The sequence below is a fragment of the Vulpes vulpes genome, chromosome 12 (genome assembly GCF_048418805.1).
Source record: "Vulpes vulpes isolate BD-2025 chromosome 12, VulVul3, whole genome shotgun sequence".
NCBI classification, from domain to species: Eukaryota; Metazoa; Chordata; class Mammalia; order Carnivora; family Canidae; genus Vulpes; species Vulpes vulpes.
In genome coordinates, this window is record NC_132791.1 from 164,464,388 (window position 1) to 164,479,644 (window position 15,257).

The 15,257-nt window shown below is 51.4% G+C and overlaps 1 protein-coding gene across 9 annotated transcripts in view; it reads right to left on the bottom strand.

The window, feature by feature from the left end:
* The window catches only part of LOC112924553 (beta-catenin-interacting protein 1), a 151,764-nt gene that overhangs the window by 120,215 nt on the left and 16,292 nt on the right, over nt 1-15,257 (bottom strand). For 6 of the 9 annotated variants that reach the window (XM_072731242.1, XM_072731240.1, XM_072731241.1 and 3 more), the window contains 3 exons: nt 8,321-8,405; nt 3,132-3,250; nt 2,483-2,573 (listed from right to left, as the gene is read on the bottom strand). In XM_072731242.1, coding sequence (XP_072587343.1) covers nt 2,483-2,573; nt 3,132-3,227 — 187 coding nt within the window. In that variant the 5' untranslated portion in view covers nt 3,228-3,250; nt 8,321-8,405. Of the gene's footprint in view, nt 1-2,482; nt 2,574-3,131; nt 3,251-4,032; nt 4,224-8,320; nt 8,406-15,257 lie in introns of those variants that run through there. The other 3 variants (XM_072731246.1, XM_072731249.1, XM_072731239.1) reach the window with 2 other exon arrangements.

The window sequence follows — 15,257 nt, forward strand, 5'->3', positions numbered from 1 at the left end:
CTTCTCCCTCTGCCTGTGTCTCTGCCTCTTTCTCTCTCTCTCGTGAATAATAAAATCTAAAATTCATGTCTCTCATGAATAAATAAATAAAATCTTAAAAAAGAAAAAAGGAGTAACCGTGGGGACCCAGAGCAATAGGCAGGGTACCCCAACAGCAGAGAACCACCCCAGCCACCAGCTGGGTCCTGGTGCAGCTCCAGAAGCCTGCTCCCTGGGGAGACATATCTGAGGCCTGCCTGGATGTCCCATGGACACCCCACAACAAGGAAGGTGCAAATTCTGGGGTCACACTCACAAGCCCACAGGTCACTCCTGACTATTAAGCAGTTTGAGGCCAGGTGAGGTTATTGTGACCTTAACCCCAGAGTTCATTTTTGTTCTCAACTGCTATTAGCTAGGTGAGATGGAAAGTTCTCTTAATGCTTTTTAAAACTTCCCCTTATTACAAAAGAAATGTAGTGCAATGTTAAAAAATTGAGTTTTATAAAAACATATGACTTGGAAAGTTAAAGTCCCTTATATAGTTCTACTCTCTATTAAAATTTCCTATTAACAGCCTGGTATACATTCTTTCAGCTTTTTTCCATATACACATACACATGTGAGTGAGTGAGTGTGTGTGTGTGTGTGTGTGTGTGTGTGTGTTGCGGGGGCACTGGTCTCTACACTGACATACAGTTCTACAACTTATTATGATTTTTTCCTTTAAGAGAATCCTACTAGAGGCATTCTTATATCCATCCCAAATTCTGGTTAACTCAGGGACTGAAAATCAGGGTGGGAGAAAAGGCAATGTCCTAGGGACCCAGCAGCTTGAGGGTTTCAGGGAGATATGGTTCAGGAGCCAGGAGTCTGGAGGGCTATGGAGGACCCATGCTAGAGACCCGGATCAGCTGTGGATGAGAAAGGATCTCTCTCAGAAACAAAACCCCGGGAGGGGCAGACTCCACCCCTGACAGTTCAGAACAGGCTGGCAGCATGAGTGTGGCCCAGGCAGGTTGTACTTGGTGAGTAGCTATCCCAGGGAGCTGCCGGCGCCATGGGGACGCCCTGTATGTTTCTGCTGAGTTAGGTGCACAGGCCAGGTGACACCCGATGTCAGAGCTAGGGAACCTGGGCCCTGTGCCAGAGCTGAGGCCTATGATCTCTGGGACAGCAAGACAGCTTCAAGACAAGTGGCCTCGAGTGCTACACCTGCTCTCCTCCTGGGCCCCACGGATCAGCAACATGCCCCTCGGCACTCTGCTGCTGGGAGCCAGCTCACATCTGACATTATTTTATGGCCAATAATATCCACTGGGAGATAAAATAAAAGGAAAGGAATAGTTGGAAGGGCTGGTCAGGACATTGTGGGCTCCAGGGTCAGAGGAAGCCCTCCAGAATAGGAGAGCCCATAAGTACCCCATCTCCTGCTGCTCCAGGACAGACCATGACTAGTCCTACTCTGGAGCTGGGCAGCAGGTTTGCATCACAAGCCCTCTGGTGACTGGTGTAAGACTGGGGCGATCGCTTACTACTACTGAACCCATTTCCTTGCCTGTTCTTTTTTTTTTTTTTTTTAAGATTTTATGTATTTATTCATGACAGAGAGAGAGAGAGAGAGAGAGAGAGAGAGAGGCAGAGACACAGGCAGAGGGAGAAGCAGGCTCCATGCACCGGAAGCCCGATGTGGGACTCGATCCCGGGTCTCCAGGATTGCACCCTGGGCCAAAGGCAGGCGCCAAACTGCTGCACCACCCAGTGATCCCCATCATTTTTTTTTTAAGATTTTATTTATTTATTCATGAGAGACAGAGAGAGAGAGAGAGAGAGGCAGAGACACAGGCAGAGAGAGAAGCAGGCTCCACGCAGGGAGCCTGACATGGGACTCGATCCCGGGTCTCCAGGATCATACCCCGGGCTGAAGGCAGCACCAAACCCCTGGGCCATCAGGGCTGCCCTCCTTACCTGTTGAGTCAAGTAATACCACCAGTACCTCTCTACAGTTAAACAAAATGTTGAGTGTCCAGGACTCACCAGATGCCTGCTAGACAATAAATAACTCAAATGTTACCCACTACAATTATTATGATTGGATGAGGGCACCCAGGGAGGAAATAACTCTCAGGCAGAGACCTCAGGTACTCAGAGCCATTGGGGCCTCCCATCTGGGTACAGCCAGGAACACACAAGCACCTGCATAGTTGGCGCCCAGAACAAGTCCTAGCCCACGAGGGTGGTTTCACAGGGTGACGGGTGGGCAGCGGTCAAGCCAAAGACTGAGGAAAGGCAAAAATCAGAGCCTCTGTAATCACAGGGGCAACCCGATGCCTCTATTTCTTGCCTCCCCCTGGACTAAAAAAGGGGGGAACCCCACCATTACCTGATGGGGTTCTTGGCTCCCACCTGGGGAAAGCCCCAACCCCTCCTGTCCGCCCCAGGAACCACAGCTGAGCTTCTCTGGGAAGGAAGGGTGTGGCTGGGTGCCCTAGCCGGGACTCACCCTGGTCGATGGAGTGCTGGGGTAGCTGGCTGAGCTGGCTGTTGACCACCCCCGCGTAGGTACGCAGGAACTCCTCCTCATTGGCCGTCAGCTGCAAGAGGAGACAGCTGTGGGTGAGGGGGCAGCACGCTCCGGCTCCCTGAAGGTATTTCCTCTAATCCCTGGGCCCCTATTCCTGAGTTCTGACCCCTCAGTTCCACAGCAAACACCCTGACCCCCACTCTGAAACTTAGCTTCCGGGGCCCACAGGCCTTGCCGCTCAGATCAGATCTGAGACTGGGTTCCAGGGCAGCACAAGGCTAGGAAGAAGCACAGGCCTGCCCAGGAAGCCCATCCCTCTCAGTGCCCATCCTGCACAGCGCCCCATGGACACCCCCCAAGGAGACGGGAGGAAAGGAAGGTTAGGACCTTTAGGGGCTCACACCCGCCTGGCCCAAGCTCGGCACAGAGATGGGAAGACTGCCCCACCAGGAACCCTGGAACTGGACCGGCAGGGCTCCGAGTGACATGAATTGGCCACAGAGCCAAACCACAAGCCCAGCACCCCACCTTCCCTGAGAAGGGGTGTTACAGGAGGTGGCTCTCTGTTCTGCCCACATCAGGCACCCTCTCTGGGGGACCTGTCGCTCAGCACCCCAAAAGCACTCACATTTGATCCCATCTTCCTCAGCATGAGCAGCACTCGGACCTTCTGTTGAATGTACATTTCCTCCGGACTCTTCCCGGGAGCCCCCTCGCGGTTCATTCCCTGGCCAGCCCTGGGGCCTCCTGCAGATGGGGGAGAAGCATTGAAGTGGGGGTCAGAACGAGATGCACCAGATACATACAGGGTGCTTGTCAGGAGTTGTCAGGCAGCCCAGAGTGCCTCAGGGGCTCACTTCTGAGAGCCAAGAGCAGGTGGTGAGTTGCGTGTTCCTCCTTCACCCCTACTGGCCCCGGACAGCCAGACTGAGCGGCTAGCTCCCGGAGCAGGCGCTGGCGGCCAACACCCTCTGCAAGGAGCTGTCAGGCCCAGGGACGCCTAGCTGACCCAGACTTCTGGCTAGCTCGACCTTCCGGCCCCACCTCAGCAAGAACCCTGCTATGCGCCACAGGAGGTGTGCTGAATGAAGCCCAAAGTGTCCCAGGGTTTCAAAGCATGTAAGTTCCGCAAGGAGCAAGAATGACATGACCAGAGGCAGCCGGCTGGTGCCTCTGGCTGGAGAAACCATGAGATCAGTACCCAGCCCCGAACACTGGGGCAGCCCCCTCCGCAGAAGCCCCTGGCGAATTCCAGAGGTCCAGCGCCTGGGCTGCACTCCAAGGAGTCCCTCGATGGGGACAGGCAGGCCTGGGCTGTGGGGCACAGATACCCCCCTGAGCTCACCGCCGTCACCCTCCCTCGCCACCCCACCCCAGTCAGAGGGCAGCTCCTGCCGGCAGCAGCTGTGTCCAGGTACGGCCAGGACCCAACCTGCAACAAGGTCCCAGGAGAGAAGTCCCAGGGTTTCCCCCCTCCAGGAGGAGCCGGCAGAGAGGAAGCCAGGCGTGGAGGGGTTTGGGTTACACACTTGTAACTCCTGGATGAGTCAGAAATAACGCAGCAGCTGGTGGGGGTGGAGCCTCAGCAGCCCTGGTGCCAAGGAGCTGTGTTCAGAGGACCGAGGGAACCTGGCTTGCGAGCCAAGGACACTCCTTGTGCCGTCCATCCCTTGGGGGCCAGCATGCCCTGGACCAGAAGGCTCTCCCGGGCAGGCTTGCTCTGTGGGCAAAGGGCAGACTCAGAAATGTGCCCGAGCCCAGGCAGCAACCTCCTTGGAGTCCCCGTCCACTGCTCAGTCCCCATAAGCTCGCAGGGGCTCTGGCCCCAAAAGTCCACACGATGGGCTAAAACACTGGCAAGCTGGAGCTTTTTTTTTTTTTTTTTTTTTTTATTTATGATAGGCACACAGTGAGAGAGAGAGAGAGAGGCAGAGACACAGGCAGAGGGAGAAGCAGGCTCCATGCACCGGGAGCCCGACGTGGGATTCGATCCCGGGTCTCCAGGATCGCGCCCTGGGCCAAAGGCAGGCGCCAAACCGCTGCGCCACCCAGGGATCCCCCTGGCAAGCTGGAGCTTAAGCAGAGCTGTACACTCAAGGCAGCTCTGCTTCTTCTCTCCTTCTGGGGCCTTCTTTCCCCTCACTTCCTTTCCCCCCAGGCCCCCTATTATATTGTCTACCCGCCTGCCACCTCCTCCGGGCTCTGAATACCGGTTAAGAGGGGTGAGGCACCTCAAGAGGGTTGTGAGGAGATGCAGCCCCACCACCCCATGGGGCTGGATGCACATCGGTGCAGTGGACAACCCTAACTCCCTAGTACAGCTGAGCGGGAAAGTCCTGCTGTGGGTCATCACATCACCTCTTGTCACATGGACCCCTTCTCACTTCCTCCCTCTCCACTACCCCACACGAACACCCATGAGGCCTGCACGGGCGGCCCTGCCTCCTCCTCCTCCTCCTCCTCACGCCCTGCCTTCCTGACTCCAGTCTATTTCTAGAACATACCAAGAAGCTCTTTCCCCCAGCAGCCTTTGTACTAGGTGTCCCCTGAGCCTGGGCTGGCTTCTTTTCATCCTTCAACTTGCTTACAGACGCCTTTCTGGGGAAGCTTTCCTGACAGCATAACTGAAGCAGGCTCTATGTCCCCTGACCCCTACCCCCTCTGGGTCACAGCATCCAGGCTCTTCCCAATTTTCTAAAAGGGTCTTGCTGGAGTACTTGTTCATCGTCTCTCCCCTGCCCCACTAGAAGGTCAGGGCCCACTTATTCACCCTGTCCTCCACAGCCCAGCGCTGTGTCTGGGAGGCACTTAACAGATACCACCCGGCTGGCTAGTGGAAAATCAGGACAGCTTCTCCCTCTCTATAATATCTACATTGATTTAGGGCCAAAAGTCACCCTGAACAGACCAAAGTACCTAATCCAGTCTCTATAGCCAAACTGAGCCTTGACAAAGGGATCCTAGTCAAGCAGTTGGAGTGCCTTGGGCTTTCCCGTTCTCCAGAGGGCTTCTGAAACACTCCACAAAGCTTTCAAACTAGGAGTCAGGGCTTCAGGGAGTGAAAATCTTCCACCCTATCCTATGCCCAAAGGCTAATGGTCAGTTTGCTCTCTCCTTGTGAAAGACAGCATTGAAAACCAGTGCCCTGCCACTAGGTGTCACCACGCACAAAAGAACCAGAATTCCAGCAAGATTCCATACCTACCCCCACCCCAACTCCTCAACAGGCTCTGGTTCAAGCCCTTATTCTGATCCCAGGTTACAAACCACACCCCAGTCCCAGATCCCAGAGCAAGATCTATTCATCATTCAGAGGCGGGCTCTAGTCACGCAAAGATACGTATCTGGTTTTGCTGCACATCCTAGGACCTAGGGGTCCTGGCTTCGCAGTGGTTGGGAACCCCTTCCTCACTGTCCTTTCCTGACCAGTCATGCTTCCTCCAACAGAGATGTGGGCTCAGAACCAGCAGAAGTGTGTGAGTATGACCATAAGCCTGAGTGTGCGTGAATCACTTTACCTGGTCTATTTTTACAGAATGTCGCTCTGTCCAACAATCCTGGCATCCTATACAGATCTACATCACTCCATTGTCTTCCACTGAAGCCACACTGTCCGGGGGACCTTCCACACTCATACTGTCATTACTAGAGGGGTTTTACCACCCAGCCATGGGCCTAGGGTGTTATGGGGCCTGAATGGGTCTTTGGGATCAGGCTACTCCCACTTCAGCTTCCTTGGTAGAGACAGTTTTTTTAAACTCTCTTCCCACTTGGAGGAAGACTCATCATTTCTAAAAAAATCTGGCTTTCTAGTATTCTTCGAGCTCTACTTTGAGCTTTGCCCTGCTGCCTGACAAGGGTAAACACCCAGGGCTAGATTTGGGGCAGAATGTAGTAGCTACAAGCACACGTGCCCACCTTTCACACTTCAATTTCTAATAGATGAAGACATCATGACTGACACGATTCTGTCCTAAACAGAGTCTGTATCAGGGGTATCGATGTGAAGAAAATTAATAATTGGAGAGTAAGTCATAATCAACCCAAACAACACATAACATTGCAGTTGCTGATATGCTACAAATATATTAAGGTATGTTTGAGTTTGGTGCCTGTCCAAGACAACATGCTCTAAATTTTCATCACAGTTCTGACAAGTATCAGATTAACTTCATTTGAAAATCCTTATTCTCCTCTGTAGGGATCAATAATTGGGCTCCAGTGGGATGTGTGAATTACATAAGTCCAAACTGCAACTAATTTGGACACAATAGTCATGCAGTTCAGCCCTGAGAGGCAAAGGTAACGATGCTTCTCAATTATGGTCTCCCAACTGCTCTGTAAATATCCCATCATGTAAACTGGTGGCACTTCTGGGACGCCTTGGTGGCTCAGTGGTGTATCTGCCTTCAGCTCAGGGCATGATCCTGGGGTCCTGGGATCGAGTCCCACATTAGGTTCCCTGTGGGGAGCCTGCTTTTCCTTCTGCCTATGTCTCTGCCCCTCTCTGTTTCTTATGAATAAATTTTTTAAAATCTTAAAAAAAAAAAAAACTGTGGCACTTCCATTCTAAGTCCTGAGAAAATGCCTCCGTGTTAATTGCAAGAGTCAGAGACAGACTTGCTTCCTCCCCTTGCCACCACTGTGGGAGCTAACTAGGGGAAAAGGTAGATGAGAGAGAAACAGGAAACCATCAACTACCCAAATGAATGGTGAAGGCAGAGACCCATGGCTAAAAACTATGCTTGTAGATAGCCATGTGTTATGCAAAAAGTGGGTATGAGTCCAGAAGCTTATATCTGTTGGGACAAATGCAATTAAGAGAAACCAAGGTATATAAGCTCAGTGCAGATACACATATTCCCCACCACACCCCCTACATTCCTGTTGGTTTTGAACCCACGTCTCTGTTAAAGGAAGGCTGATGGGAAGGGGATCCCAACCACTGGAAGGGATTCACACAAAGTGACAAAGTGACCCATGGCCTAAGAGGCCACACTGCATTCTGTGGCAAACATCGAGGTCGTATGTGAGCTAGCATACTCCTGCCCTGCTCTGCAGGGATCTAACCTCTACCAGCACACGATCTCCAGTTTTGAAGCAGTGGCTGTCACTTTAGAAGAACCACAGTATAGAAGGAAGCCCAGAATAGGACTGCTGAGTGTTACATGCAGCAGTCAGATTCATTCTGATAAACAGATTAGAAAGTTGGCCTCCCTTTGACAGGCATAAGTGGCCCTGGATACAAACACAGCCATCTGCACTTATTCTTCTTTATAAACTTGAAGCTTATGTTGTGTGAATACCCACATTTATAAAACAGGAATATACATTTATATACGGGGTGGTCTTATACCTGCTTAGAAAATAGTGAGTGACCTTAGGCTGGGGCCCAAGAGCAGAAGAATCCTTTACACACACAATCCACCTCTGCTCCACGCGTCCCAGCCCGTCATTTGTTCTACTCATTTTTAAAAAGTTGTGATATATTTTAAATGCTTACATTAAAAACTGTACATTTTCATTCGTGCAATGTTTACGTTGCACAAAAATGCATCATATAATGGTGATTCACAGAAATAATACAAACTATTAATGCAGAGACTGCACACATCTTAGCCTGAACAAAATGAGCCATGCCACGGCATGGAGAGGAAGAACCCACACGGCTGGAGAAGCGAGCAATATCAGGCATGGTGGGAAGAGGAAGCAAGATGAGCTCTCTTCGCACTCGGCCCCGCAGCCCAGACCCAAGACCCGCTCCCCGGCACTGCCCTATGTCCTGTTAACCAGAAGTCCTTCCCCTGGGGTCCTTACCTGCCTCTGGAAATTAACTTCAGGCAAACAGCTGCTCAACTGTGATGGGCGGGCTGTGGCCGGGGAGAAATAGGAAGGTGGGGCCCTGTGGAAACACAGAACACGGGTCATGGGAGGAGCCGGGAGGGCCCGAGGGGCTGCCGGAGTGGGAGCTAGAGCACACACCCAACGCTGGCGGATCCACAACACTGGCGGGAAGCTCATGGCAACGGGCTCTGACATGGTCCAGAAATACCTGTGTGTCTGGCCGGCCCAGGGAACCTGCACCGACGCCTCTGGGATAAGGTGCTGACTGCAGCTATACTCGCTTGTCATTTCCGGCTGAAGCAGGTCACCACACACCCGCCTTCCATGGGTTAGTCACCAAGTCCAATGGATAGCTGCGCTTGGAGATGTGAATCACTCCAGGGCAGCTGATGGGCAAGTCCTGCACCTGCACGGGAAGGCGTCCCACCCACCAAACATAACCTGAGCCAGGCGCAGGTACCGCGGCGCTCCACCTGCTTTGTACTCAGACAGGCATTTATGTGTGTCTCGTGCCTGCTGAACATCTGTAGCTGTATATGTAAACATAAACTAACCCCCCCACACACATAAAACACAGCTGCAGGCAATTTACAACCCTATGGGCTTGGCCCCATGTCTACTGGCCCCAAATACACCTCTTGCAGGGATCAAAGAACACAGTCTTTTCCTCTTTTGCCCACAGCCTCATCATTGAGGTCCTCTGCAGGTTTCTCTGGCAGGAGCACAGGCCGAGGCAGGTGGGGGCACCAGGGAGAGGTGCCTGCTGCTCCAGCCCGGCCACGTCTTCTGCTTATGGGCATGGACCTCGGAGCCCCTGGTTACAGGCTGACTCCCAACTCTCGGCCCTGCTATGTGAGGACAGAGGTCTGAGGATGACACTGAGGTAACTGTTCCTTGGGAGATGCAGGACCAAGGGCAACCGTGAAACCCCTCTTCCACTGTCTTTGGGCAAAGAAAGATGCTCACTCACCCAGGGGGCTGAAGAAAACATGTTTCCCAGAGAAAATGCGATTTCAAAAGCCTGCCCTACAGGGCAGACGCTTCTCGAACCCTCTGGGTCTCTGGTCTGAGTATCTCTTCAACCAGCAATGGCCCTCAGATGGAGGAGCTGTCACCCACCCCTGCCACTCCCTCTACCCTCAGACTACCCCTACAGGAACAGGCATCTTTAGCGATTAATTGCTCTTTTATTCTTCTAGATATCAAAACACCGAAATACCAAGGCTCCCTGGGGAACCTTCCATCCAAGTCCCCACACTCTTTTAAAAAGAGATGAGAAGAGACAGCCTTCTCCCACTTCTGAAGGGCTTTAATTTCTTCAACTACCACAACAGCCAATTAGTCTCCTACTGTCTACAAGAATCAGGCCCTTCCAAGAAGCAGAGAGGACCTCTGTACTAGTGACTTTAAGGGGAAGGCATCCAAAGGCTACAGTGCTGTTCCTGATGGGACTGTCCAGAGATTCGCAACCAGCTATCCTTTTTGCCATTTTATGATCAGGTTAGTGTCCCCATTTTACAGAGGAGAAAACTGAGGCTCAAAGTCCTGGGGGTCCCTGAGCCAGTGGAAGGCAGTTAGCGTGCTCCAGGAGCCGGGCTATTTCTGGTTCTGTTTCATTGCCAATCAGCTAGGCACCCTTAGGTGGGTGGCTGCCGTCTGGGCCCTTCATTTTGCGCTTCATTTTGCCCTCCATAAAAAGGAAATCATGACCTCTATCACGTCCTCCCTCACTGGACACAATGAGATCAGGGTGGGTTCATGAGCTGAGGCCTAGAAGGCCCCACCTTTGGTGTAAAGCTCTGCTATCACAGTCTCAAAATGCTTAATCCTTTTTGAACAAGGGGCCCTGCAAATTATCAAGCTGGTCCAGAATGAGAAAAAGAATGTCAAGGCACCTCTCAACCTGCCAAGGGCCCTGGAACCTTAAGTAGACATGACACAAACCCAAGAAGGATCTCCTAAATCCTGTCTTGGTGTACATGGCCCTGTGTCAGGCTCGTGGAACAAGACACACAAAAGTGGGGCTGTGACACTGAGCCTGCCTTCCAGGAAGTGACTGAGGGGCTGAGGAAATCACACCACACAAAGCAAACGGAAAACAACACAAACAGTGCCTAACAATGAGTCAAAGAGAGACGTCAGGTGAGGACACAAACATTGCCAGAGTGCCAGATGCATATAATGCACGGGGCCCGGGCAGCCCGGGTGGCTCAGGAGTTTAGCGCCACCTTCGGCCCAGGTTGTGATCCTGGGGACTTGGGATCAAGTCCTGCATCAGGCTCCCTGCATGGAGCCTGCTTCTCCCTCTGCCTGTGTCTCTGCCTTCCTCTCTCTCTCTGTGTGTCTCTCATGAATAAATAAATAAAATCTTAAAAAAAAAAATGCACGGGGCCTGACACCGACCCTAGAGCAGCTCGGAAGCAGCAGGAAAACACCCAGGGCTCGGACCCAGTGTGGTAAGTGACAGAATAAGGATTGTGCAGAGCTCTGCAAGAACACGGAGGGGGAGGAACTAGCTGCCACGAGCTCCAGGGACAGGAAACTAGAGCTAGGTCTTGAAGGATGAATATAAGTTTGCTGGTAGAGAGGAAGGAGGACACTGAGGACAGGCTCAACAGCTAGGACTGGCTCCACGGGCCACAGAGAAGCCCATGGGGGCTGGTTAGCAGAGCAGAACCACCCTTTAGATAAAGCTGTTATTACCATGGACACCTACAAAGTGTTCTGGAGACAGAGTCAAAATGTGGTGAGTAACAAGATCTGGGAGACACTGTGCCCTGGATGGGGTGGGGAGGACGGCGCAACATGTGTGAAAGTGGAGAACTGTATCCCGGTCACCCCACTTACCAGCCAGGTGGGCCTGGGGAAGTCATTCAACCAACAAATTTACTGAGCACCAACTGCGTATTGGGATATATCAATGAAAAAAAAAAATCAAAAATCCCTACGTACTCTGGTGAGAGGGGAGAACAGACAAAAAATAAAATAAAAATCAATCAATGGGAAATAATACAATGTGGGTGGAAGAAGGTGACCGACAGGTGCTATGATAAAAACTGAGCTGGGTGAGGGGACCAGGGATGTAGTCCTGGCTGGGTAGAATAAGACTAGAATAAGGTGATGGGGTGAGCTGTGGGAGCCCAGAGCAGATCTGGAAGGAGACCCCTGGGTAGGATGTGCTAGAGGAATAGCAAGAAAGGCCATGGGTGCCACAGGAAGGGAATGCACACGGGGACAAGGGGCACAGGGCAGTGGATGGCCAGAGCCCGAGAGGCCTCTGGAAAACTTCATGTGACCTCTAAGAAAGGGCAGCCAGCAGAGTGTGTAGTCTAATCTAACCTGGGTTTTGGCAGGACCACCCTGACTCAGATGCAGAGAAGAGTCAGGGGACAGTGAAAGCAGAAGCAGGGGGAGGCTGTGGTGGGAATCCAGGCAAAAGGAGTGGTCAGGACTTCAGGAGGACCAGCAGTACAGCATGCAGTGGGGGGGCAGGTGCATAGGACGGGGACTCTCAGGCCTAGGAGCTGAGCAACCTCCTATCAACCAAGGTGGGAGAGAGCGGATGAAACAGTTTGGGGAAAGAACCAGGGGTTGAATTTCAGACAGCTTAGAGCCTTCCCATCAATAAGCCTCAGTTTCCTTATCTGTAAAATGGGGATGATAATGGCATCTGCCTCAAGGGCTGTGAAAATGAGATAACACAGAGAGAGAGCACTAGGCACGTACCTGGCACACAGCAAAGGCTCAATAAACACTAGTTACTCTAGTGATAAGATCACAGGGTGATAATAGACAATGTGAGTGAGTGATATTTTTCTTCCAGGATCAGGGGTGGGAATAAGACTAAACAGTAAGAAATCAAAGGCTTAAAATACCTGGCTTCCTTTCCTCCTCCTTCCCTCCCAGTTCACTCATCAGCCCCTAGCTGGCTTAAAGGAATGATAAAGGGTGAAGAGCTACAAGGTCAGGGGGAGCGCAAGACCCCACCTCCATGCTCCACATGCCGCCCTGAATCACTGGGGATGCTTTAAAGCAGAGTTTCCCAACCTTAGCAGGTTGGAGATTTTGGAATTCTTTTTATGAGGACTGTCCTGTGCATCATAGGATATTTAGCAGCATCCCTGGGCGATGTCCACTAGATGTCAGCAGCACCTCCTCCTTGTTGTGACAACCAAACCTGTCTCGAGGCATGTCCATGTGTGCTCTGGGAGGTCAAATCACCTCAGGTTGAGAACTCCTTTAAAGAAATAGTTGACACATGATTCTAACTATTGGCCAAGTGCGGTGCTCACCCCTTCATGTACATGAATTATTCAGTGTTCAGAACAGATATCCTTATAAGGTTTTACAAATGATGACGTGTAGATGTGGAGATCAGAGATCACTGAGCCAGTCTGTCCTACTCTGTCCTGAGGCAGAATTTGAACCCAGATCATCCATGCTCTGAACCACCATGCTATATCACTGTCCAGGATACATGTAAATGGGTAGGACACACTCAGGGCCAAGGAGAGGGAGGCAAGACTGAACCTGGTTTATATAGCTCTACACTGGGCGGCAGCAGCTCAGACCCTTAGCAACATTAAAACTGGGGCACCAGAGAGAATTTGTACAAGCTCTGCTCTCGGTAATTAAACTGCAACCTCCTGGACTCTGGGGCCTCATGAGCAACTGCCTTAATTAATAAATTCCACACTGCAGCCTCCTCAATCCAGAGCCAGGCTTAGCATTCTTGAACTATGTTCCAACAGCATGAGCAAAACAGGTGTAATGGCAGTCAGGGAGTTCGTAGGACACAGCATCATTCTACGGGGATGAGCTTGGGATAAAGAATTTGTCCTGAGGTCACCAACCAAGTTCAAACCTAACCCAAAGTTCCTTCCTGCTCTGTGAAGCCAGGCTGTGGGGCGGAACAACAGTAATTACTGCTATTGCCGGAGTGTTCTCCAAGGGCCAGGCAAACAGTCAGTCACATTCATCACATTGCCTTGTTTATTTTTATTTATTTTTATTTTTTATTTATTTTATTTATTTATGATAGTCAGAGAGAGAGAGAGGCAGAGACACAGGCAGAGGGAGAAGCAGGCTCCATGCACCGGGAGCCCGACGTGGGACTCGATCCTGGGTCTCCAGGATCGCGCCCTGGGCCAAAGGCAGGCGCCAAACCGCTGTGCCACCCAGGGATCCCTACATTGCCTTGTTTAATTTTAGTCCTTGCCACAAGCCTGCAAGGTAAGAGTTATTCCCATTTGACAGATAAAACAACTGTAACTCAGGGATGGTTAGTAATCTGCCCAAGCCCACCAGGCCTGGATTTGAATGCATGAATCCCTTCCATCCCATCAAGCCCCTCCTGGCTCAGGAGTTGAGGGAAGCATCAGTTGTTTCAATTGAAATGAAAATGCAAATCCACTTTACAGAAGAAAAAAGGCCAGAACCCCAAACTGCTGCCAATCAGAAAATGAGATAATGAAGAAGAAGGAGGAGGAGGAGGAGAGGGAGAAGGGGGAGATGGAGGAGAAGGAGAAGAAGAAGAAAAAGAAAAGATAACGCAGCATAACACAATGAATGGTCCTTGATGGGATGGGGGTGGGAGGTCGTAAAGGCCATTACTGGGCAATTAGGGAAAATTTACTAGGGAATATTGATTAGATAATGATATCGTATCAACGTTGTATGTGTTGAATGTGATTTCATCCCAGTTGCTCTAGATAATATCCTGGTCCTTAAGCGATACAGGCTGAATGAAGTCTTTGTGAAACATCTCAATGCTTGCAGCTTACTTTCGAATGGTTCAGAAAAAAACAAACAAACGTGTACAAGTGCATGCACGTGTGAGCATGCACAGAGATGGTGGGTGAGCAAATTTGGCAAAAGGTGAACTCTGGTGAAACCAGACAAAGGGCAGAGCTCACTACTATTCCAACTTTTCTGAAGATTTGATATCAAAACTTAATAGTGGGGAAAACACAGAAAAGCCATGGGGAAATGGTGAAGTGAAGCAGTAGGAGGGACCTGCAGTTGCTCATGGAGTTGCTGTGTGGGGAGCTGAGTGTAGCCCAATCTGAAGGCCCTGCTACAGCCCGGAGCAACTCTGAGGCCTGAATAGAGAGGAGCCCTGCTCCTCTCTGGCTGCAGGTCCGTGGGTGCAGGAGTGATTCCAAACTCTTGGAGTTCACCCCACACACACCTCCCACCTCTAAGCTACAACCTGCCTTTCACAGCAACGCAGCCAGCACATTCTGTTCCAGTCATGAACCACTGATGAAGGCCCTCTGGTGAGGTTCTTGCAGCATTAAAATCAAATCCATGGGACCTGATTGAAAACAACCCAACAATAAGCAGAGCACAGCCACCCAGCCCTGCTGTCCTGACAACCATGGGAAAGGCATCCACATGGAAACTCACAGTTAGGCTGGGAAGGTGGACCCTGGAAGCATCAGGAGGGCCTCCATCGTAGACTCCCATCCCCCAGAGCAAGGCCCCAGGCCACTTGAAGGCCACTCAAGGGTACATTGCATAAAGCAAAGGGCTGCCTGGGTGTGCCTGGGTGGCTCAGTCGGTTAGGTTGCTGACTCTTGATTTTGGCAGGTCATGATCTTAGGGTGGTGGGATTGAGCCCCATGTTGTGCTCCTCACTCAGTGGAGAGTCTGCTAAAGATTATCCCTCACTCTCTCTCTGCCCCTCCCCTACTCTCTTTGTCTCTCTTCTCAAAATCAATCAATCTTCAAACAACAACAAAGGGCTGCAGGACAGGCACAGACTTGCCCAGAGAGAGCTCCTTCAGGACCTGCCTGCTGGACAGGAGGTGAGAAGACCCCCCGCACACCCCACCGACTCCACACACAGGCAGGGACAGGTCCTCAGTTGGGGGTATCTGGCAAAGCCTGGGACATTCCTGATCCTCAT